Source organism: Rhododendron vialii, chromosome 1a (assembly GCF_030253575.1).
Source record: "Rhododendron vialii isolate Sample 1 chromosome 1a, ASM3025357v1".
In the NCBI taxonomy this organism is placed as follows: domain Eukaryota; kingdom Viridiplantae; phylum Streptophyta; class Magnoliopsida; order Ericales; family Ericaceae; genus Rhododendron; species Rhododendron vialii.
In genome coordinates this window covers 44,831,634-44,855,158 of record NC_080557.1, presented here as the reverse complement: position 1 = coordinate 44,855,158, position 23,525 = coordinate 44,831,634, and the positions used below count along the sequence as shown (strand labels likewise).

At 38.1% G+C, this 23,525-nt stretch overlaps 1 protein-coding gene and 1 long non-coding RNA gene across 4 annotated transcripts; one reads left to right on the top strand and one right to left on the bottom strand.

The window, feature by feature from the left end:
- The first annotated feature begins 249 nt into the window (after window positions 1–249).
- On the top strand, window positions 250–4,027 carry LOC131319809 (receptor-like kinase TMK4). Its single transcript, XM_058350217.1, has 3 exons — window positions 250–1,169; window positions 1,270–2,851; window positions 3,274–4,027. Exons 1-3 carry the CDS (start codon window positions 417–419, stop codon window positions 3,789–3,791), a joined length of 2,853 nt encoding a protein of 950 aa, XP_058206200.1. The 5' UTR covers window positions 250–416; the 3' UTR covers window positions 3,792–4,027.
- Window positions 4,028–6,023: 1,996 nt separating this feature from the next.
- LOC131319799 (uncharacterized) lies at window positions 6,024–23,196 on the bottom strand. 3 transcript variants are annotated; one of them, XR_009198045.1, is made up of 4 exons: window positions 21,138–23,128; window positions 20,947–21,018; window positions 7,190–7,245; window positions 6,024–7,096 (listed from the first exon to the last, which is right to left on the bottom strand). It is a non-coding gene; the product is annotated as an uncharacterized LOC131319799 (long non-coding RNA). The 3 variants fall into 3 exon arrangements; XR_009198046.1 differs by lacking the exons at window positions 6,024–7,096; window positions 7,190–7,245 and adding an exon at window positions 20,249–20,721 and having other exon boundaries at window positions 21,138–23,126; XR_009198047.1 differs by having other exon boundaries at window positions 6,024–7,245; window positions 20,947–23,196.
- Between the last annotated feature and the right edge of the window lie 329 nt (window positions 23,197–23,525).

Below are 23,525 nucleotides of genomic sequence, written 5' to 3'. Positions count from 1 at the left end.
GTAGTGTAACTATATAGTGTAAAAAGGTAGTGTACATATCTTTAGTTCTCGTTCTCAAAGAGGAATTACCAACTTCACTGGAAGGCCTAAAGATTGTTTGAATGATGTTTGGATGAAACAAAACTTCTACGACCAAAATGAAAGATTACCAAACCTCTATGAAAGCAAATGTACAATTTACCCAAAATAAAGAAGTTCCTTTTTTCTTCCTTCCTCCTGATCTCCAAATACGAAGTTCAAAACCCAACAAACACTTCTCGGGTGAAATCCTTGTCAATTGCTCCCCAAAATAACGGTAATCCGTCCACAATTTTAGCTACCACTCAAATCTCCCTCCCTCCCCTCTCTCTCTCCTCTCTCTCTCTCTCTCTCTCAATGAGAGAGAAAGAGAACCAACAACAAAAACAACCACAACAATGGTAGAACACCACCAAACACATCCAACCAACTTTTCCTTCCTCTTCCTCCTCACAACCTCCTCCCTCCTCCATCTCTCCTCCGCCGCCTCCACCACCATCGCCACCTCCACCGCGTCCAAAGATGACGCCGCGGTCATGTCCAAACTCGCCAAATCCCTCACCCCAACCCCCACCGGCTGGTCCACCTCCAACCCCTGCGACTGGACTGGCATTGCCTGTGACTCCTCCGGCCACGTCACCTCCATTTCCCTCTCCTCCAAATCCCTCTCCGGCCAACTGCCCTCCGAATTAAACCTGCTCTCTCACCTCAAATCCGTCTCTCTCCAACGCAACAGCCTCTCCGGCCCCCTCCCTTCTCTCTCCAACCTCCCCTCCCTCCAACAGGCCTATCTTGACAACAACAACTTCACCTCAATCCCTTCCCCTTTCCTCACCGGCTTAACCAGCTTGCAAACCCTCAGCCTCAGCGAAAACCCCAATCTACCCCCGTGGACCCTCCCCGAAACCTTAGCTGATTCCACAACCTTAACCACTCTCTACATTGGAAATTCCAATCTAGTCGGCACAATGCCGGATATATTTGCCTCGCTCCCGAGTCTTCAAAATCTCAGGCTTTCATATAATAATTTAACCGGTGCTTTGCCACCTTCGTTTGCCAAGTCGGGGATTCAGAACCTATGGCTCAACAACCAGCGCATTGGGATTTCGGGTAGGATCGACGTGCTTGGTTTAATGTCGCAGTTGTCACAGGTTTGGCTCTCAATGCCTTCCTTTTCTTATTCTGCTGATTTCATTTTTATTTATAGATAGAATTTTTTTTTTTGCCAATGAAAAATAAAATTTGTCGCAGGTTTGGCTACATCAGAACCAATTTTCGGGTCCAATTCCTGATCTTTCCCAATCGACCTCCTTGTTTGATCTTTCGCTTCGCGATAACGAGTTAACGGGTCCTGTCCCGACGTCTCTGACTATGCTCCCAAAATTGGTTAACGTCTCGTTGCAAAACAACAAGTTACAGGGCCCACTACCTAGCTTTCCTAGTGGTGTTCAGGTGAGTCTTGGTGAAACTAATAATTTCTGTAATCCGAAACCCGGCCCGTGTGACCCGCAGGTGACTACATTGCTTGAAATTGCAGGGGGATTGGGTTACCCAATGGGTTTAGCTGAATCTTGGTCAGGGAATAACCCTTGCGACGGGTGGAAATCTATTTCCTGTGACTCTAAAGGAAGTGTAACGGTGCTTAATTTTGGGAAACAGGGTTGGAGTGGGATTATATCCCCTGCTATTGCTAACCTCACTGGATTGACCACTTTGCTTTTGAATGATAACAATCTTACTGGCACTATTCCTCCTGGATTGACAAAGTTGGCGCAACTCCGACTTCTTGATGTTTCCAATAATAACATTTCCGGTGAAGTACCGTCGTTTGGTTCGGGTGTAACAGTGAAGATATCTGGGAACCCGTTTCTTGGTGGGAAAATTGTTTCTGCTGGAAATGCAACTTCTCCTTCTCCTCCTTCTTCTTCTTCTCCTTCTTCTTCGAATAGTAGCTCTCCGAGTGAAAGTTCATCCGGTGGGACTACTGGTTCATCATCCGGTGGAACTGGAACTGGGACTGTTGGAACACGTAAATCATCCACATCACTTTGGGTGATTGTTGGTTCCGCTATTGCTGCTGTGATTGTGATAGTAATTTTGTCATTGGTAGTTTACATACGGGTTGTGAAGAAAAGGAGTAGGAGATCCAAATGGGCTTCAAAAGGCAAAGAGAAATCGAAAAAGGGTGGAGGCTCTGGAAGTGAAATGCCTAGTCAAAGTAGTGCTGATAACACCGATATCCAAGTTCATGATGGTGGCAACGTTGCCATCCCAATAGAAGTACTCAGGGAAGTGACCAATAATTTCAGTGACGATAACATTTTGGGCCGTGGTGGATTTGGTGTTGTGTACAGAGGACAACTACAAGATGGGACCCAAATTGCGGTTAAGAGGATGGAAGCAATGGTGTCGAGTTCGAAGGGGCTCAGTGAGTTCCAAGCTGAAATTGCAGTTCTATCAAAGGTCAGGCACCGACATTTAGTCGCACTTCATGGGTTTTGTATCAATGGGAGTGAAAGGCTTTTGGTTTATGAGTACATGCCTCAGGGGACATTAGCCCAGCATTTGTTCAGTGAAATGGGATTACCTCCGCTTACATGGAAGCAAAGAGTCACCATAGCCTTGGATGTTGCCAGAGGGGTTGAGTACTTGCACGGCTTAGCGCAGCAGAGTTTCATTCACAGAGATCTAAAACCCTCTAACATACTACTTGGAGATGACATGAGAGCTAAGGTGTCTGATTTTGGATTGGTTAAGAACGCGCCAGATGGGAAGTGCTCGGTGGAGACTAGGTTGGCTGGAACATTTGGTTATTTAGCGCCAGAGTATGCTTGTAAGTACAGAGTTCGCTGTCATTTAGTTCCTCTTCCCCTTCCAGACTTCTAGTAGGTTGTGTTTGGATTAAAAAAAATTGGTTAAGAACAAATATATGTGTACGCTTTTAAAGATCTAGGCTCACAAAGGTCGATACTTCCCCTTTATCTAAATTCTTTGTTGTCATCCAATTTCTTGATCCATTTGTTCATTCTGTTCTTGATCCGAATTTTAAAGCATATTTAGGTGCACAGTTTCGTTTCAAATTTCGTCTTTATCCATTGGTAAATAAAAGAGAGATTTTGGCAACGAAGAATACCTAACGCTTAATGTGGGTCAAAAGCATGCACAACTTTCAGACCTATGAAGTTTTAAAGTGTATTTTCAGTATGGATACCGAGTCTATGAATTTGATCCATATTTTGTTTTTCTGGTTTGCAGCGACAGGGAGAGTGACAACAAAGGTTGATGTTTTCGCATTTGGGGTGGTGCTTATGGAAATAATCACAGGTAGAAAAGCGCTAGACGAGAGCTTACCAGACGAGAACAGCCATCTAGTTACTTGGTTCCGAAGGGTTCTTATTCTTAATAACAAGGACAGCATCAGGAAATCACTAGACCCCGTGCTGGATCCAGATGAAGAAACCTTTGAAAGCATATGCAAAGTAACGGAATTAGCAGGACACTGTACTGCTAGGGAGCCTTTGCAGCGCCCGGATATGGGTCATGTGGTGACTGTGTTATCTCCCCTGGTGGAGCAGTGGAAACCAACCTCCCAAGAAGTAGAAGACAGCTTTGGCATTGGCTTTGGAATGAGCCTTCCTCAAGCAATACAACAGTGGCAATTGGGTGAAGGTACTACCGTGATTCCCAGCGGTTACCATTATAGTTACAACACACCTATAAGCACGCCTGAGGGAACTTCGGGGTTTGCTTTGGGTCCAAGAGATGGGCGATGATTAAAACGGAGCTGTAAAAGCCAAAGTATATATTGAGACGGGTTTCCGCAATGTTTTTAAAAATTCTTTCATGTACCTTGAAATGTTTTCAATAATTCTGTTCATACACCAAGGGACAGATAAGTTGTCGAATAGAGATGACAAATGTGGTACAGAGATAACTTTGGTCATGTAGAGGTGGAAAGGAACTAAAATGATATGATCACTGAAGTCAAGGACGATCACAAGATTCCTTATATCTCGTCCTACTGTTTGGGAGTTGCATGCATAATTTGTTCATAACTTAAGAGTATTTCTTTGACCAACAAGTCTCACTGCTGCAAGATACAGAATGTCGAAAAACTTAGTGTTTGATGTTTTTTTTTTCGCTTGGCAAAATGTAAGTGTTGATGTTCACCACCATGTATTAGCCACTGTAGTGAAGGATCACGCTAACTCCTATATTGGTATGATAGGCTATGTATATGTTTGCACATATAAGAAACGCACAAGCCACTAGCCTTCGAGCTGAGCAAAGCAATGAGGACAGATTTTGAACGGCAAAGAAAATATCCCAGGCCCAAGACTAAGACTTGATCATGTAACTCAACACTAGTGAACAACAAAAAAGATGTTGGAACCATAAAATATTAACATCTTTGAAACAAACGTGATAACCACAACTTTATTCATAGAGATTGTGGTTTACAACAAAAATAGCAAAGGTTTGGCTTACATGCACGCTGAATGAGGAAAAATGTCTAGAAGTATCAAGTTCACCCAACAGAAAACTCAGGAAAGACGTACTTGTACTCACAGAGAACCCAAATTTGATTGAAAAGTTCACCAATTGCCGGGAGATGCAACAGGCTCATTGCAATTGAACCCAATTTTTCAACACAACTACCTTACTGCATTGCACTTTACATCAGTCAATGTTGATCAAGACTGCAACAACTTCCTTATAGCAAACAATAACTTGTGTATACCAAATACAATTCAGAAAGGACTAAAAATGTCCATTTTGCCGATAGTAGGCATTTTGCTCATTCAACCCCATCTTCATGGTTCTGGTCAGAAAGAAAAATCACGAGTTAATAATGCCCATTCTGATTTTCAAGATCCCAACAGCTGATACCAACAGGGTCTACCATCATAGCATCACCAACACAATGTGGAAAAATCCCAATGTTCTTCAAGAACAACATCAATGTGGAAGGCAGTTTGATGCCACTTCATCGGTTAAGCAATGGAAAGAAGGGGTCAAACTCCATGGGGCTAACCAACTTTGCCTACAATGCTTCGTAACAACCTTCAATTGCCAATACTATTATTGGAGTTGGGATCGGAGGCAGCTATTATGCTTAAACTTCGGCCTTTAAGCCCCAACAACTACTTAGTCAAAAGTTCCAGATTCTGGGCTGACATATGTTCACATTTTAGCAGCAATTTTCTTAATGATTCTACAATTTCATGGATCGGGGAGATGATTCGGACGCTAGAAACCTTCAACACTTTGTGGAGGGATGTATCAGTCAGTCCAAAGTGCTTGTAGCCGCGTTGCTGGGCGGTCCAGCGGAAGATGTTGAGGGCAAGGTCCGGGTCGGGTTGGGACTTGAGGGCGTCGTCGTCGTCGGACGGGGTGAAGCCGGGTTTGAGGTTGTCGAGCCAGGAGTAGAATTGTCTAACGTGAGGGGTGAGGGTTCTTCGGTTGGAGTGGGATGGGGGTGGCGGTGGCGGTGGAGGGAGGGGTTGGTGGGTTGTGGAGGATATGGGGCGGATGGAGGGGGGAGAGAGGAGAGAGAGTCTGAGGGTGGTGGTGGTGGTGAGGGAGCTGTGTAAGGCCAGTATCATTGTGATTAAGAGAGAGAGAGAGAGAGAGAGAGAGAGAGAGAGAGAGAGAGAGAGGTGGGAGATCGCCGGAGAAAATGGTCGACGGTGCTCAGGAGAAAAATGGAGTCTTCACTTCAGATGTGGGTTGAAAGCAAAAGGAATCAACACAAATGATCAAGGACGCGACCCAAATTGATAAGGAATCCAACGGCTCCGGGTCTTAGGAAAACGGGTGTGGAATTAAAGGTCAAAATCTGATCCCAAAAAAAAAAAAATTGAGATTCAAGGTTTTTTTTTTTTTTTTTTTTGGCCCTTTTCTCTGAGATTCGAGTTTTTTTTGGGGGGGTTAGGAATTTCGAGTTTAAAGTGAGGCATGAGATTCGTGTTTATTAAGAGACGTTAAACACCCTTTAATTAGTAACTAGGTGAGCTGCACATGCTAGCACGCAGAATCTCATGCCTGTGAATTTTGTACCTGTGATGTACTGTATGCTTGAGGAAGTTTAAGGTGTGTACATTGAAAGGTAAATGTTAATCTGCTCTTTCGACATAGTGCTCTTAACTCGCAAAGAACAAGAGGCAAAAAATGAATCTAACTAAAGTCCTGAGAAAATCCAAAAAATGAAATACAGCCTCCATAAAATTACCAAGCTATACGTGCTTAAGAACAAAAACATATATTACTTACTCGGCCACAATGATAGATTCTAATGAAAATAGGGCTCACTATCATAGCAAATTTTTTGAATTGCCAATTTGTGACAGCAGCAAAATAAGTTTTGCCTTTGATAAGCCAAACACGTTATCAAGATAAATGCTCACACAGCCCTGTACTACGCATACTTGATAATGAAAACAGCTGAAAGCAGCATAAAATAGAGTTTCAAGTATTTTGATCAATACAAATTTCTGCAACTTGGATGTTTGATTTCCAGTCCTCACAACTCTGGTCCATGTGCAACATCATTCTTAAAAATCTTCTACATCCCAAAAATCTAATGAACCAATTGATATGCCATCCTCGTCTTTCAAAAATCCTTGCTATTAATTTCTACTTACTGTACAACAATTTTCTTTTGACCGGCAAAGAAAACAATTACCGTACAAGAAAAAAATTAGCTGTTCAAAAAAATAGATGCGATGCTAATTGAAATGTGAATTGTATGTACCAGTACAGTGACAGAGTGAAAAGATTTACTAAACTACTCGGGTGAAAGGCTTGGGGGTGAAAGAAGACTAACCAAATTTTATGTAAAAGCACAAAGCTGCAAAAGAAGACTGCTAACTTGTTATGCATTACCATTCTTCTACATAAGTTATCGATCTTCCCCGCAAGAGCTTGATATCTCCTTGTTTGCTTCTGCATCTTTGACGATACCTTGGATAGATCACTTTTCCCAATTCTTTCCAAATTCAGCAGTTCCTGCTCAAGTAACTTCAGTTTAGAGGATACACCTGAGGCTTCACCTTCCAACTTCCAAGGGGACTCGCTTCTGAGAATAAACATTTGATGCACTTCTATTAGTTGCACTATGCTAGAACTGACACTGTGACACAATGTTTTAATGCAGACTGTTCACATTTACCTCGAAGCAAAATGCTTCAGATAACACAATGATTCAAGGGATTCATACTGTACATCCTGCAACAAAGAACACGTGGAATCAACATATTGTGGAAATAGCATAATCCCAAGTCTTAAGTTCTCCTTAGCAATCTGATAAGTCCCTTCGAAATTACCAAAGTTAAACACTCACCAAGTTGGCAGCTAAAGCAACAATAAGAGTTGGGAAAATGTATAATGTTGACCAAGAAGGAGATTTTGCAAGTTAATTATCAGTCTAATTCATGATGAAAGGGAAACTTCATCTTTTTGTGAACCAATTCTATCACAGTACCACGTGAACTGATGATTTTTAATTGGACCACACTTTCTGAAGGGATTATAGCAAGAGAAGCAATTCTTACATCTCAAATACAAAATTGACTCCAATTATGCAACGGGTTCCTTAGTGCAATCCAGATAATAAAAAATAAAAAAAGGAAAATCCAACAGAAGTGCCCTCATATTGATCAGTATCTTTCAACTTTCCAACACAATTTGTCTTTACTAGGACTTATTTAATTGGAAATACCAAGTCAGGTCCAATAATACCAATTACAGTTGGATGACAGAGATGTAGGAAGAAGATACCCCAACAGTGATAAGAAGACTGATGAGCAGTGGTCCAGTCAAATATGGAAGTACAATGGTAAAGAACAAGAAATACTGAAATTAAGAGTTGTTTGTGATTCAAAAAAAGCCAAATCAAGTGGGTACCAACAAAGATCAAAATATCACCAAGTCATGGATAAGGGGATGAGTACAAAATCCCAACAAAAGAAACACAAATTATTAAACAAATTGCAAGTTATATCAGCACTCCAGGAGGAAGAGTGCTGAAGGACTTGATTATGAGCTAAACACACAATTAAATTTGAACTTTTGGTGCCAATTAACGCTCGGTGATCAACTTCAGAAGATATGGTCCTAAACAATAGCAATTACATATGAAGCAGCAATCTTTCCAACGTCAATGGCATCAAAACAACAAACCATTCCCGCAAAACCAATCTACGAAATGAAACTTCCAAAAGCAGATATCCTTATCATGACAAAACAGCATTAGCTGCAAATGCAGAGTCAAGCTGTCGTCAGAATTCAACACCAGTCCTCTTTAAAATTGACTTGAAATTTGCAAGGACACAACAAAAGGAAGAAAGGAAACAGATATGCTGGTCTTTTCACATTTTGTTTTCACAGCCCCAAATCTCATTAGGGATGGGATCCTCCCCAGTCCCGGACAGTCAAATAATTTCTCACAATGCAGGATATCTTCACATGAAGATATGTTTGTACGACCGGCACATGTGAGACAATTCCTATTTGTAGGACCGACACTTGTGGGATAATTCCAATAACGGGAGAGGATCCACTCCCATCCCCTTGACACACTCAAATCTTTCTTTCATTTTCTCTCAATTCCATATTCCATATTCTAAGCTACCAAACAGAAGAGAAACAAGGAAAAAAAATTATGTAAAAACTCCACCAATAACTAAAGCAATTGAACAAGAATAAAAGATGAACAAATGATCATCAAACCTGCCAAACACTCGTTCTTTCAGCCCAAAACTTGGAAGCAGAATTCCTCAACTCAGAACGAAACCCATCATCATCTACATACACAGCAGCCCGCATTTCCTCCACACCACGATACCCCTCTCTCTCCACAAATCCCTCCTCCCCCACCTCACCTCCCACCCCCTCCAAAACCCTAAACACGCAACACCACAAACACATGCCAGAAAAACACGCAACTCCACAAACACATGTCCATAAATCGACATAGAAAAGAGAAATCGAAGAAACAAGAACCGAACCTGACGGAACGAGTAACAACCGCTAATTTCACCAGCGGAGAAACAAAAGGAACATCAACAAATCACGAAGTCTACGGCGAAGAACCCCCCAATCTCGCCTCACCGTCGGTGGCCTAGGCTCCTTGTTCTTCCGTTCTTTTGTCGGTGTCAAAGAGTGTCTCCTCTCTCTCTCTCTATCTCCAAACCAGACAAAGGAAAGGAAAAGAGGAGGGGGGAGACGTGGCTTGATCTGGGCCACATTCTTCCCATGAGGCGAATGAACAAAACTACCCTCGGCGCCAAAACTAGTGGCTCCCCAATTGAGGGGCACAATTGAAAAAATCGGACAAATTATAGCAAGCATTTCAATTGCTTCTACTCTCTTAGTTTTAACCTTTATATATATACACATAGTCCCCTTCTCCTAAGGACCACTTTAACTTAATAAAATACTTAATAAAATAAGAACCTCCCTTTCCCGATAGAATTTCGATGATTCAAGCCGCTCAATGTGTTCAGAACGTGATTTTAAGGGTACCCGCTAGAAATCAGTAAAAAAAAATGACTGGAAAGGCTTCATCCGAACAGTTTTTGTTTATATTTTATCAAACGGTTCAAATAAAAACTGCTCGGATAAACCCATTCCCGGCCATTTTTTTGGCTAATTCCTCGCGGGTACTCTTAAAAATCACGTTCTGAACACATTGAGCGGCTCGGATCATTGAAATTCGAACGGAAAATGGGAGAAATGGAGAGGACCTTAGGCTCCATTCCAGAACACATTCTTAAAAAATAAGTACTTATTTTACATTTTCAAACTCAAAAATAATATAAATGAAAAATTATTTTTCTTATCTCAATGAGATCTATCAAACAAGATCCATATTGATAGGAAAATTATTTACATAAACATATGATTTTTGAGCTTAAAATTACCTTCTTAAAAAATAAGTACTTATTTCCGTTTCCGGAACGGGGCCTTATTTTAACTAAAATAAGGACCTCCTCATTTGAAAATAACTGTATAAATATATGTGTGTGTATATATATATATATATATATATTGCTCGGATCAAGCCCTTCCCGATCATTTTTTTTGCTGATTTCTCGCGGGTACCTTTAAAATCACGTTCTGAACACATTGAGCGACTCGGATCATCGTAATTCGATCGGAAAAAGGGAGGTCCGCACAGTAGACTGGTAAGGGATCCCTCATGGATCCGTGGTGTGTGTGTGTGTATATATATATATAGAGTCCCCTTCTCCTAAAGACCACCTTAACTTAATAAAATAAGGACCTCCCTTTCCTGATCGAATTTCGATGATCCGAGCCGCTCAATGTGTTCAGAGCGTGATTTTAAGGGTACGCGCGAGAAATCAACAAAAAAAAAAGATCGGAAAGGGCTTCATCCGAGCAGTTTTTGTTTATTTTTTATCAAATGGTTCAAATTAAAACTGCTCGGATGAAGACCTTCCCGGTCTTTTTTTTTGCCGATTTCTCGCGGATACCCTTAAAATCACATTCTGAACACATTGAGCGGCTTGGATCATCAAAATTCAAACGGAAAATAGGAGAAATGGAGAGATCCTTATTTTAACTAAAATAAGGACCACCTTATTTGAAAATGACTCTATATATATATATATATATATATGTGTGTGTGTGTGTGTGTTGTTTGTAAGTATGATGAATAATGAATGCTGCTGAAAATGGCTTTAAATAGCTGAGAAGTACTTTTTGATGAATGAGATACTATTATGATTTATTAAATAAAAATTCTCTGGTAAGAAAATCAGGGATAGAATTTTGATCTCCTTTAATATATTCAATATCAAAATCAAAAATACTTAAAATTGACTGCCACCTGGCAAAGATCTGTTTACTAGCTATGTTCTTAACATCTTGTTCCAGAACATATTTTGCACTTTTACAATCAATTTTGACTAAAAACTTTTGGTTTAATATATCATCTTGAAATTTGGAAATACATAAGACGAGTGCTAAAATTTCTTTTTTAATAGTACTATAATTGCCTTGTGCTTTATTCCAAAGACCAGAATGAAAGCGAACAATTTGTTCAGGGGAACTAGGATTGACTTTTTGGAGGAGGATGCCACCATAACCAATATCTGAGGCAAAAGGGGGCAGAAGCACAGACACAGTAGGAGAACATGGGTATTATCAGAGTAGGAGAGAGATCCAGAGTGGGAGGTGATCCAAAAGGAGGAGGTGACTGAGATATTTATAGAAAAGTGACTGAAGAAATCAATCAGTTAATCAACAATAGTAAAAGCAAAAGTTGAAGTTGAATTATACGTTTAATTGAAAATGAATCAATTATGAATAGTTAAATCCGTGGGTGAATAGTACCATGAACAGTAATGAATAGTAATTCGGATGAATAGTGCAATTATATGATAGCTCTATAGTTGAGTATATAATAACTTAATATGAACAAAAGTATGAACAAAAAGTAATTACTGGAACTGTAATTCAATTGCTGAATTAAAACAGTACATGAATGGTTTACCGGTTTACAAAGGAAGCTGGAGTAGATTGATACTCAGCGATTAACTGGGATAGAAGAGTATATTCAGAACTCTAATAACTTTGTAGAAGAGTATCTAAAATATCTCTGAGTTAACTCTTGAGAGCAAGTATGCAATTAACTCTGTAATTGCCTCTGCTTACTACATTACTCTTGGATCCTTTTATAGACTAAGGTCCTGAGTATTACAAATAATTCAATCATGCACCTATTGATCTTATTGAAAATGAATGCCCATGGCCTTGTTCTGCACCCATTAGAGCACAGATCAGACATCACAGGGCAAAGTCAATTGCAAGTAATCTTGGAAATGAGGATTATTTCCAAGAAGGAATGTATCACTTAATTTTAGTCATTGTAAGACTAAAATAAGATTTTTAGGATACGATATTCATCAGTCCACCATAGTACCAATTAGTAGAGCAATTCAATTTGCTGATAAATTTCCTGATGAAATTACTGACAAAAATCAATTGCAAAGATTTTTAGGATCTTTAAATTACATAGCAGAATTCTATAAAGATCTTAGGAAAACATGTCAGCCCCTATTTGAAAGATTAAAAGACAAGCCCCCTCCTTGGTCATCTCTACACACTTCTATAGTCCAGCAAGTCATTTCATTCCTGCTCACAATGGAATATTGATGGCTTGATTGAACACCAAATATTAGAAAAATTAAACCACATGTCAATGGCTACTAACAGCTACTTAGGTAATACAGATCTTAATCAACTTCAAATAGTTGATCTACTAACTTCTGGTTTCACTGGAATGTTAAAAGCATGGTGGGATAAATATCTCACCCATGAGTCACGAAAAGAAGTTAAACATGCTATCCAACTGGATGAAAATGGTCTCCCAATTTTTGACAATGAAATTGGAATGGGAGCACCAGATGGAATAAATACTTTAATTTATACCATCATTAAACATTTTATTGGACAACCTAGTAATATTACTTCTAGAATACATGATCAACTAAGTAATTTGCATTGTCCAACATTAAGTGATTTTAGGTGGTACAAAGATATTTTTACATCTAGAGTCATGCTTAGAGATGATTGTACAAAATCATTTTGGAAAGAAAAATTTATTAATGGACTTCCTAATTTATTTGCTCACAAAATAAGAGATGTTCTTAGTCAACCAACAGGCGTCATTGAATATGATAAATTAACATACGGTGACATTATTAGTACCATTCAAAAAGAAGGTCTAAGAATGTGCATTGACATGAAAATTAGTAAACAAGCCCAGAAAGATAAAAATAAAGCCAAGTATGAGTTAGGAAACTTTTGTGAACAGTATGGTCTACCGCCTGTAGCACCATCACGAAGGAAACCCAAACACCATACTAAACCAACCTACAATAGTAAGAATTATCGATACTCAAAAAATAGTAAACCCAAATCATCCAAAGAAAAATATTACGAAAAACCCAAAAATCAAAAGAATAAAAAGAAGAATGATGACAAAAGTAACATTACGTGTTATAACTGTGGTAAAAAGGGACATTACAAAACTGAATGTAAAGTCCAAGCCAAAATCAGTCAACTTAATATATCTGATACTGATAAACAGCATATCTTGGAGATTTTCAGAATTGCAAATCTGAACAATTCTGACGATGAAGAAGATATTAGTACAACCTCTTATTACCATTCCCTTAGTGATAGTCCAAGTGAAGATCAAATTATAATTGGTTGTACTGATAATTGTTGTAAAAAATTAAATGTACTTACTAGGGAATTACCAGAAGAAGAATTATTGATTGATCTAATCAGCAGAATAGATGATTTAGAATTAAAACAACAATATATTAAAAAACTCAAACAACTCTTGTTACAACAAGGGAAACAACCCCAATACAATAAACCAACAGTAAGCCTTAATGCTACTATAGAACGTTTTAAAAAAATTAATAAAGAAGTCACTCTGCATGATTTACAGCATGAAATAAATCTTATTAAAATAGAAATTACGAAGATTAAAAACCAACTTCCGACATTAGCACTAGCTAACAAATTCCTCAGAAAAAAGAAAGACAGTTCATCTTCTGAAGAAACCTTCGAAGATGATAGTCAAGACCAAAATCCCAGCCAAAATCAAGATATTGACGACCCAAATAGTGATCAAGATATTGACCACCCAAATATTAACCAAAATAGTCACAGATTAAATATAATCAATCAAATAAACATACAGAAATGGCATGCCCGTATTAAATTAATAATAGGCGATTATAAATTACAGGTCACTGCTCTCATTGATACAGGAGCAGATTTAAATTATATTCAAGAAAGTCTGGTACATGTTAAATATTATCAAGAAACAACTGAACAATTAAGTTCTGCAAATAGAAGTAAAATGATAATTAAATACAAATTACCCGAAGTCAATATTTGCCAAAATAAAATTGGTTTCAAAACCTTTTTTGTTTTAGTCAAAAATTTAACTGACAAAGTAATATTTTCAAATACTCTTACGCTTTCACCATCATCCAGTAGGGATGACTGCACATGTACACCTTTACTACCATCCAGTGGGGATGATAGTTTTTTCACTTCTTTTACCAGTGGGGTAAAAGAGGTCTTCTTGGCTTCGAGTGACTGATTCTTCAATGTAATGAGTTCTGCTTTGAGCTGATTATTTTCAGTTGACTGCTGGTAATACCTGCAGTTTAAATCAAAATATTTGCAAGCCATTGAATCACAATGCTTACAAGAAGGGAGGTTAATAGATGAACTAGTGCTGACTAAAGATGGGTTAATTGAAACTCCATCAAGAGAACTAGGGAAAATAACTCCACTAGTTTGCTGATTAAAATAAATAAAATAAATACTTAAACAATTTAAGCTATCTAATAATCTACGGTGATCCCCTCTTGTATTCCAGAGATTATCCAGAAGACATTGTTGGGTTTCATCCATGCTTTGTAAGTAATTTAGCTTCCTAAATTTTGTGCTGGCTCCTTCAGGGAATACTGGCAGAAGGATTTTCCCAAAGGGAATTGTTTTGTGTTGACTTTGAGCCATCTGTAAAATAATCAAATGAATCATTAGTAGGATAAATAGAATAATTTTGCAATTGACTTAATTCAAATCAGGAGGAGTTGGTCTAGAATACCAATTTTTGGTAAGAGTGGTATGGTTGGTTGAGGGGTTAATAAGACGGTTAATTCCTTGACTGGAGAACTGGTTTTGGAGTTGTGTGATTTCTTCATCAGAAGAATATTCTTCTTTTTGACTAGAAGTACTAGTGTCACAATTTTTTGTGATCACAGAAACTTGGGGTGATTCTTGTTCAGATTTAATGGTTAATTTTGTTAGTATTTCATCAATCATTTGAATATTTTGATTCTGGCTTATGTTAATTTTCTCTCTTCTTTCGGGAAGACGTATAATGGGTGCTTCTATATGTTTACTAGAGGATGGGAAGCTGCAAAAAGATCTTTCATCAATTTTGGTTTCTATTTTATCTAATTGATTACCTATGATTTTGAGACATTGATTGGTGTAATTAATTTGTTCAACAATTTGTTTGCATTCTATTCTTTCACTGGATAATTTGAATGGAGATGCAGTAATAGATGCATTTTTGTAATCAATAATAATGGGTTCTAAGGGAGGATGACTAGAGTTTGTAGTGGTGTTATCTGATTTTCTCCATCTCGTTTTTGTAATGGTGTTGACTTTTTTATAAAAATCTTCTAAGTAATTGAAAAAGTAGATTTCAGTCCTTCTATTTTTCATGAATTCTTCCCATTGAGTAATTATCTTTGCTTGTCTAGATTGTGAGTATTTATTAGCATAGTCTTTTCTTTTTTGTTTATTTTCTTTTGACTTAAATTCTTTGTATAATTTAGCAAAATTAATTTCAAAGTCTTTGTGTAAAACACGTAGAATTGGCTATGTAGAGTAACGAGGTTTACTAACTTGTGATCTAAATTCGTGAGCTTCTTTTACTGGAATTTTGGGAATATTCCAATTAGTTAATCCTGTATCTAGATCTTGATACTCATGTTCTTCTTGGTTGACTATGTCCGACAACTCAGATAAATTAGCCATTGAAGAACTAGCTGAAGAACTACACTTGAAAAATCTGTTCATTGTTTTTATTCCTAAAGATTCTTCTTTGAGAACATGGGTATTATCAGAGTAGGAGAGAGATACAGAGTGGGAGGTGATCCAAAAGGAGGAGGTGACTGAGATATTTATAGAAAAGTGACTGAAGAAATCAATCAGTTAATCAACAATAGTAAAAGCAAAAGTTGAAATTGAATTATACGTTTAATTGAAAAGGAATCAATTATGAATACTTAAATCCGTGGGTGAATAATACCATGAACAGTAATGAATAGTAATTCGGATGAATAGTGCAATTATATGATAGCTCTATAGTTGAGTATATAATAACTTAATATGAACAAAAGTATGAACAAAAAGTAATTACTGGAACTGTAATTCAATTGCTGAATTAAAACAGTACATGAATGGTTTACCGGTTTACAAAGGAAGCTGGAATAGATTGATACTCAGCGATTAACTGGGATAGAAGAGTATATTCAGAACTCTAATAACTTTGTAGAAGAGTATCTAAAATATCTCTGAGTTAACTCTTGAGAGCAAGTATGCAATTAACTCTGTAATTGCCTCTAATTGCCTCTGCTTACTACATTACTCTTGGATCCTTTTATAGACTAAGGTCCTGAGTATTACAAATAATTCAATCACGTGACTTTTTCCCTTTCGGTGGAGAAATGATGACTAAAGTGGATGATTTTTCCTACTTTCGGTGCTGGTGGGGATCAAAAGTAGAAATAATTGACTGCTGACTGTTGGTGCTTTTGCAGATTGTCAAAAGCAATAATAGACTGCTGACTGTTGGAGCTCTTGAAAGATGACTGTTGCTACTTTCGGTGTAGATGGCCAAAAGCAATAATTGATTGCTGACTGTTGGGCCAAAAGTGATAATTGGTTGTTGACTAGGACTCCATCATGTTGTCCAAATTCTGCAATTCTTCATTTGGAAGATTATCCCAATAATCTTGCCCGTTGTCTTCATTCATTTCTGGGTAATCCGGGCTGGATGCTTGGTCATCTTCGGATAGGGGATTCACTTCTTGAAGAGGATCAGTGGTCTTGATTTTTTGAACAAGATCTTCACAAATTAAGTGATACCTTCCTTCTTGGAAATAATCCTCATTTCCAAGATTACTTGCAATTGACTTTGCCCTGTGATGTCTGATCTGTGCTCTAATGGGTGCAGAACAAGGCCATGGGCATTCATCTTCAATAAGATCAATAGGTGCATGTATCCTGCTAAAGGGCCAATTAGTAGAGAGATACATGATATGTTGTGCTAGTATCACATTCCCTGTGTTTGTCCATTCGGGCATTTTACTAGAGATTAGAACCTGGCATTTCATTGCCCTATGTTTATTGAAAACATTGTTGACACATATGGCTAACTTTCTAGTGACTCGGTCAGTTTGGTCTGGGTCGGTAAAAATGAGTTGCTTAAGAAAACCATGGTCTAATAGGGTCATTGGGCTGATTTGAATGTCTTGGCCTTTGTATGGAAGGACAAGGTCTTGGAAGTGTTGCATATGGATGCAGGCTTGGGGAATGCTAAAAATTAACTGGCAAGGACAATCATACCTTTCTAAAGGTATTTCTAAACATAGAGGATTAGTTTTTAGGCAGGTGACTCGGTCTTGGTTTTCATTATAGTGAGTTTCCCAAGTAATTGATAACCCTGGGGTTGGTTGACTGGCTAGGTTAGCAAGGGTTGTGAATAGAAATTCTTGAAAATGGTGACCATCTTGTCTGGCTAGATGTTGAATGTGGCTGACTACATCTAATGGTAGTGACTTAGGGAGTAGAGATAGGGATTGTGGCAAAGCTAGGGTTCTGGAAGCCTTTTCTTGAAGGGTTTCAAATACTCTTACGCTTTCACCATCATCCAGTAGGGATGACTGCACATGTACACCTTTACTACCATCCAGTGGGGATGATAGTTTTTTCACTTCTTTTAATAGAATAATTTTGCTGATAGGTTAGCCATTGAAGAACTGGCTGAAGAACTACACTTGAATAATCTGTTCATTGTTTTTATTCCTAAAGATTCTTCTTTTAGTAATTTACTCCTAAAGTCTTCTCGTTTAGTATTTTAATCCTAAATTACCCTGATAAAGACATACCCCACTTAACACATACCCATAGCCTACTGAACACATACCCTAAGTTTTTTCCCAACCCCTAACTGCCCACCTGGGACTTACTCACGGGGACTTTTACGGATTACTACAGGGTGGCTCAAAGTGGGTGGCCAGTGCAAGGTGCTCGACCGAAGGTAACTAGAATTAATCTACCAATTGAAAATACAGCAGGAATAAAAGAACTAAACGAAAGATCAGGGGGAACAAATCAACTTACAGTTTACTCAGTGACTAATCCTTCAACAACTTCCTACTTGGATCTAATACCAAAAGGGGGCGGAAGCACAGATAAAACCCTTTCTTTTTATAAAGACATTCTTCTCCACCATAAGTCAGTTATAATCAAACCTATTACTGATAGAGTCAATCCAAATAAAGTCATTTACCATTCCCTCTACATCCACAATATAGTCAGTCTTGATGAATGGGGACACCCATCTTTACTCAGAAACCTCCCTGGTCATCCGATTCAATATAATTACTATGATTATATTGATTCCTGGTTCAAAGTCATCCTCCATGAAAATGGATCATTTACTCACTCCTGGTTTTTCTCGTTTGATCACAAATTCAAATCAGTAATTCCATCTTGGTTCTCCAGATGGTGGCACCAAAATGGCGCCATCCCTGAACTATTACCAATTGAACTTATGGATCAAGTTAACTATTTTTCCACTTTATACCCAACCAACCATCACACTAGTCAATTTCCTATTCTCCTCCTCTTCATGGCAAAATATAAGGTACTATGGATCTTCAAATGGCGATACAGCATCAATAACAAAATTGTTATTCGCCAATATTTGGTAAAATGGTGGAGTGCATACAAGCATCAACGAATCATTGAACAAGCCAAAGAAGAATTCCCCGTCAAAGTTCCAACTCCAGTTCCAATCACACAGGTTCACCCGAATAAACAGAAAGCAGTTCTTCGTCAACCAAGTACACCAACATTTTCCACCATCAGACTTGGAAGTCCAACTCCAAGTTCTCTCATACAGTCAAAATCCAAGTCAAAAACTAAGTGTTCACAGTTATTGATGTTAGCCCAACAATTAATTGCTCAAGCCAGTCAAGAAGAAGATGACAATTCATCCGAAGAGTCAGCTACAACAACATCCTGCAAAAACCCCTATGGGTCCGCTTTTCAAGATGCTCAAGATCCATTTGCATAGTGGCATCCCATAGAGTCAACAAGTCATCAGCCAATTATTACTTTTGGCCATTCTCCACCAACTGTCAGCAGTCAATAATTGCTTTTGGCCATCTACACCGAAAGCAGCAACAGTCATCAATTATTTCTACTTTTGGTCCCACCAACACCGAAAGTAGTTACAGTCATCATTTTCCTTTTGGTCCCATCTGCACCGAAAGGAGAAACAGTCAGCAATAATTCCTGCTTTTGACCTCTTTGGCACCGAAAGCAGAGCCAGTCACCTACTTTAGTCATCATTTCTCCACCAAAAGCGGGAAAAGTCACGTGATTGAATTATTTGTAATACTCAGGACCTTAGTCTATAAAAGGATCCAAGAGTAATGTAGTAAGCAGAGGCAATTACAGAGTTAATTGCATACTTGCTCTCAAGAGTTAACTCAGAGATATTTTAGATACTCTTCTACAAAGTTATTAGAGTTCTGAATATACTCTTCTATCCCAGTTAATCGCTGAGTATCAATCTACTCCAGCTTCCTTTGTAAACCGGTAAACCATTCATGTACTGTTTTAATTCAGCAATTGAATTACAGTTCCAGTAATTACTTTTTGTTCATACTTTTGTTCATATTAAGTTATTATATACTCAACTATAGAGCTATCATATAATTGTACTATTCATCCGAATTACTATTCATTACTGTTCATGGTACTATTCACCCACGGATTTAACTATTCATAATTGATTCATTTTCAATTAAACGTATAATTCAACTTCAACTTTTGCTTTTACTATTGTTGATTAACTGATTGATTTCTTCAGTCACTTTTCTATAAATATCTCAGTCACCTCCTCCTTTTGGATCACCTCCCACTCTGTATCTCTCTCCTACTCTGATAATACCCATGTTCTCCTACTGTGTCTGTGCTTCCGCCCCCTTTTGTACTTCCTCCAGCAGATTGCGGCAACAGGTACCAAGTTCTTGGGCAAATCCCCAAGACCAGTTACAGTTCTGCACTAGCATACACTCCTTCCTCTAGTCACACTATTACACCATCCACAATGGATTCCTTTTCTTCAAACCAACTAAGTCAACCAAAATTCACTTACCCAGCAAGCACCACTGAATATGTTCTTAAACCAGTCACAACCAATCTATTTTCCATTGAACCAGTCCACAAAAATATTCACAGCCCCATTGAATTAGTCAAAGCCTTTTTTCCTCCGGGATGGCATTTATATATATATATATATATATATATATATATATATATATATATATATATATATATATATATATATATATATATATATATATATATATATATATATATAAAATTGAGGGTGGGTGGGTTATTGTTATTCACATTTTTCCTTCATATCAGTTGGTTATGGCAAAGCACTCAACAATTTTATACTCCAAAATAACAAAACTCGAAACCCAATGACCAATCTATTTTAAAAGACATTAAAGTAAGAACTAAGAACACAATTCCAAGGCTCTAAGTGAAATACCAATCAACTATAGTAATCCACCATTCACTAAGCTAGTTAACTGTACAACATAATACTATACTCCTATTAGGTATTCTAACAGTAATTAAAAAACAAATGGCTGGTTTGATAGGTCACTTATGGCTAGTGTCGAGCTCGACAGAGTCACATTCAGAGGATGCCCAAGCTTTTCTTTTCATCATCTAGATATGAGCCTGTGGCTCCACGCTTTCACACTTGCTTATCCTCTCACCCCATCTCAACTAATTTATTTCACAAACAATCAAATTCTTGTGAATCTATCAAAAAAAAAAAAGCCAGTAAGCACCAAAACTCAAAAGCCAAGCCTCAGTCTCAAAGGAAGTGACATTCAATCATTCAGGTACTATATTGGAGAGAACATGGAGTACTTTCAAAAGACAAACTTTTCAAACAAAAAATCCATGCCAGAAGATAATACAATATTTGGGTAGTCTTTTCTAGGATAACATTTGGTTAGTGGACAATGTTAAATGACAACTAACCTTCCTTGTCGCCCAAAACTCAGCTTCTATCAAAACACCTCCTAGCACAAGTTATGAAATTTCGGCAACTCACTGTAAATATTGCACGTTATCAGCATCAATTGAAGAGGACATTGTAAATTTATAAAGTAAAATACCATGTTCAGAATCCATAATACTACTATATTCATATTAATGATACCAGTTCTTACCTTTACCTTAAGATTTTACATACTGATACATCCCTTGAGCATGTCCAATATAACGCCAATCACCTTGTCGATTGACAGCCAATAGTTTTTTAGCGCCTAACTATTTTTTAGTACTATTTGAGATTTCCTTTCCAGCGTTCGAAAACCAAGCATTACGGCTTGAATATCCACCATGCATGAAATTTCAATAGCCAATGCCATACGAGTATTTGTCGATTTCCCCTTTCCCATCCCCGCCTACTTATGAGATATGCTGTCAGTCCAAAAAATCAATAATTGTCTTAACAAATCTCTCTGTACAACATTTGATACTAAATAAGCAATGCTTAATCAACAAATGACTTAAGAAGAAGGACGACGTCCATATCTAACCATAGAAAGCGGCGAACAGATCAAATAGGAGAAAATTTTATTAGGAAAAGCATATCTAGTTGACATCGTTTCCCAAATTCAATACATCTGAACGTGAAAAACCAGAGAAGCCAGATCACAAATAGTGTAAGCTCTGCTAAATGATCTTCTATCTTCCTCACATGACCTGTAATCTAATATACCACATTTGACGTCGATAAAGATACACTGGCAAGTAATCCCACCTATATTGTTGAAATACTAATCTAGGGCGCAAACAAAGGTAGATGAGGAGGTGCCCTCTATTCCCTTTCTTTTTCATCTTCTCCTCAAATTTGCAGGGTCCCCTCTTCTTCTTTCTTTCTACGGAATTCTATTCCAGACTCACAGACACGTCATGAGTAGAAAGCATGGGGCTACCTCTAGTAATAGGTCTAAAGACTTGCCACCAATTCCATCTTTGTATAAGTCAATCAGTCTAAAGCCAAGCGCATCCACCTTATCCTCTCGTAGTGCTTGATAATGATCTAAGCGGAGTAGGATTCAGGTGATAACGGGGATAACCATTGTTGTGGGTGAGGGAGAGATCAAAATTATCCTACTCTAGGTTTAGGTGATCCTTCCAAATCATAAACCTTCTCCAGTGCCTGGGTGGGTGCCTAGGTGGTGGCGACCATTGTTTGGAAAACCTTCACGATCCTTCTAAAACAAACGGATGAACTGACCACGAATCGGCATAATAACAGCACTACAGAACTATAACCATGCAAGCATGAAACACAGAATCAGAGAGCATATTGGAGCTATTATTAGCTTTAGCATGTTAATTAAATCCATGGACATAACATCAGCACCATCATGTACGCACGAATCATGTACCCACAAAGTACTGCATTCATTTACGATACAAAACAAAGTAATGAAGACCAAGGTCAAACACATTACATACTATTTTCACAGTGTGTTGCCAAATATACCTTTACAGCACCTATTAGCAGCAAATATTGCCAAATGAGAAAGACGACTATACACATACACAAAGATAAGAACGGCTGCGGCAGTCTACGGGAGCCAAATGACATTTATTTTATAAGAGAACTCCCAAATCCACCAAAACATACGGAGCATAGATATCCATATCCAAATCTATTAAACCCAGAATCAATGAAGCCTTATTACTGAGTCCAAAGTCCCAACAACTTCCAAAATTTCACACTTTATCTACTATTCTATAATAATCCACCAAAACAGACCGAGTCCAGAAATCTAGATCAATTATACCCAGAAATCAAAATCCAAACACCCAGAACAATAATAAAAAACGAATCCAGCAAGCACTCTCTTTCTCTTTCTGTATGTGCGTGTGTGCGCGCCCATGCGTGTGCATTTTTGCACCGGAAAACTAATAACAACGAACAGTTGGCAGATAAATCAGAGAGAGAATAGGAACGGAGAACCTGTCGAGAAAACAGCGCAAAAACCCCCCAGCCAAGAGCTCAACCGGCAGAGATCGCAACCACCATGGACACCGACGCAAATCCTCCTTCAGCTAATAATGACGGAAGAGAACTCTGGAACCATCTAATGCCCTCTCGCGAGCATGGATATATAATATATTTGCAGCCACTACGACGTCGTTTTGGGAGCAGACACGGAAAGACAGAATTACCCCTCGGTCTAGAAAGGAAGACCGCCCACTGAAAGGACTCAATTGAAAAAATTGGAAAAAATTGGCAAGCTGTCCAATTGGATGCAAGGCTGTTAGTTTTAAAACTTTAGATAACGGGAAATGATAATGCCAAAATTGTTTTTGTTGGTACTAAAATTTCAGTACATAAAAATTTTGTACATTGCAAATGGTACAAGCCTTTTGTACACTAAAATTTTGGCATAAACAAAAACGATTTTGACACCAATAAAAATAATTTGAAAAATTCTAAAATCAACTCAATGAGTTGATAATAGTGAGTATGTGAATGTGTATTAGAGGGTATCAAAAATACACAGAAATACATGTTTTTCTTATCTTGTAATGTG

What these genes read in the sequence shown, in the direction of transcription:
- LOC131319809 (XM_058350217.1), top strand. Translation starts at nt 417, where the DNA reads ATGGTAGAACACCACCAAACACATCCAACCAACTTTTCCTTCCTCTTC. An exon ending in TAATGTCGCAGTTGTCACAG is followed by an intron (nt 1,170 to 1,269) that starts GTTTGGCTCTCA and finishes AATTTGTCGCAG; the next exon opens with GTTTGGCTACATCAGAACCA. An exon ending in TTTAGCGCCAGAGTATGCTT is followed by an intron (nt 2,852 to 3,273) that starts GTAAGTACAGAG and finishes TCTGGTTTGCAG; the next exon opens with CGACAGGGAGAGTGACAACA.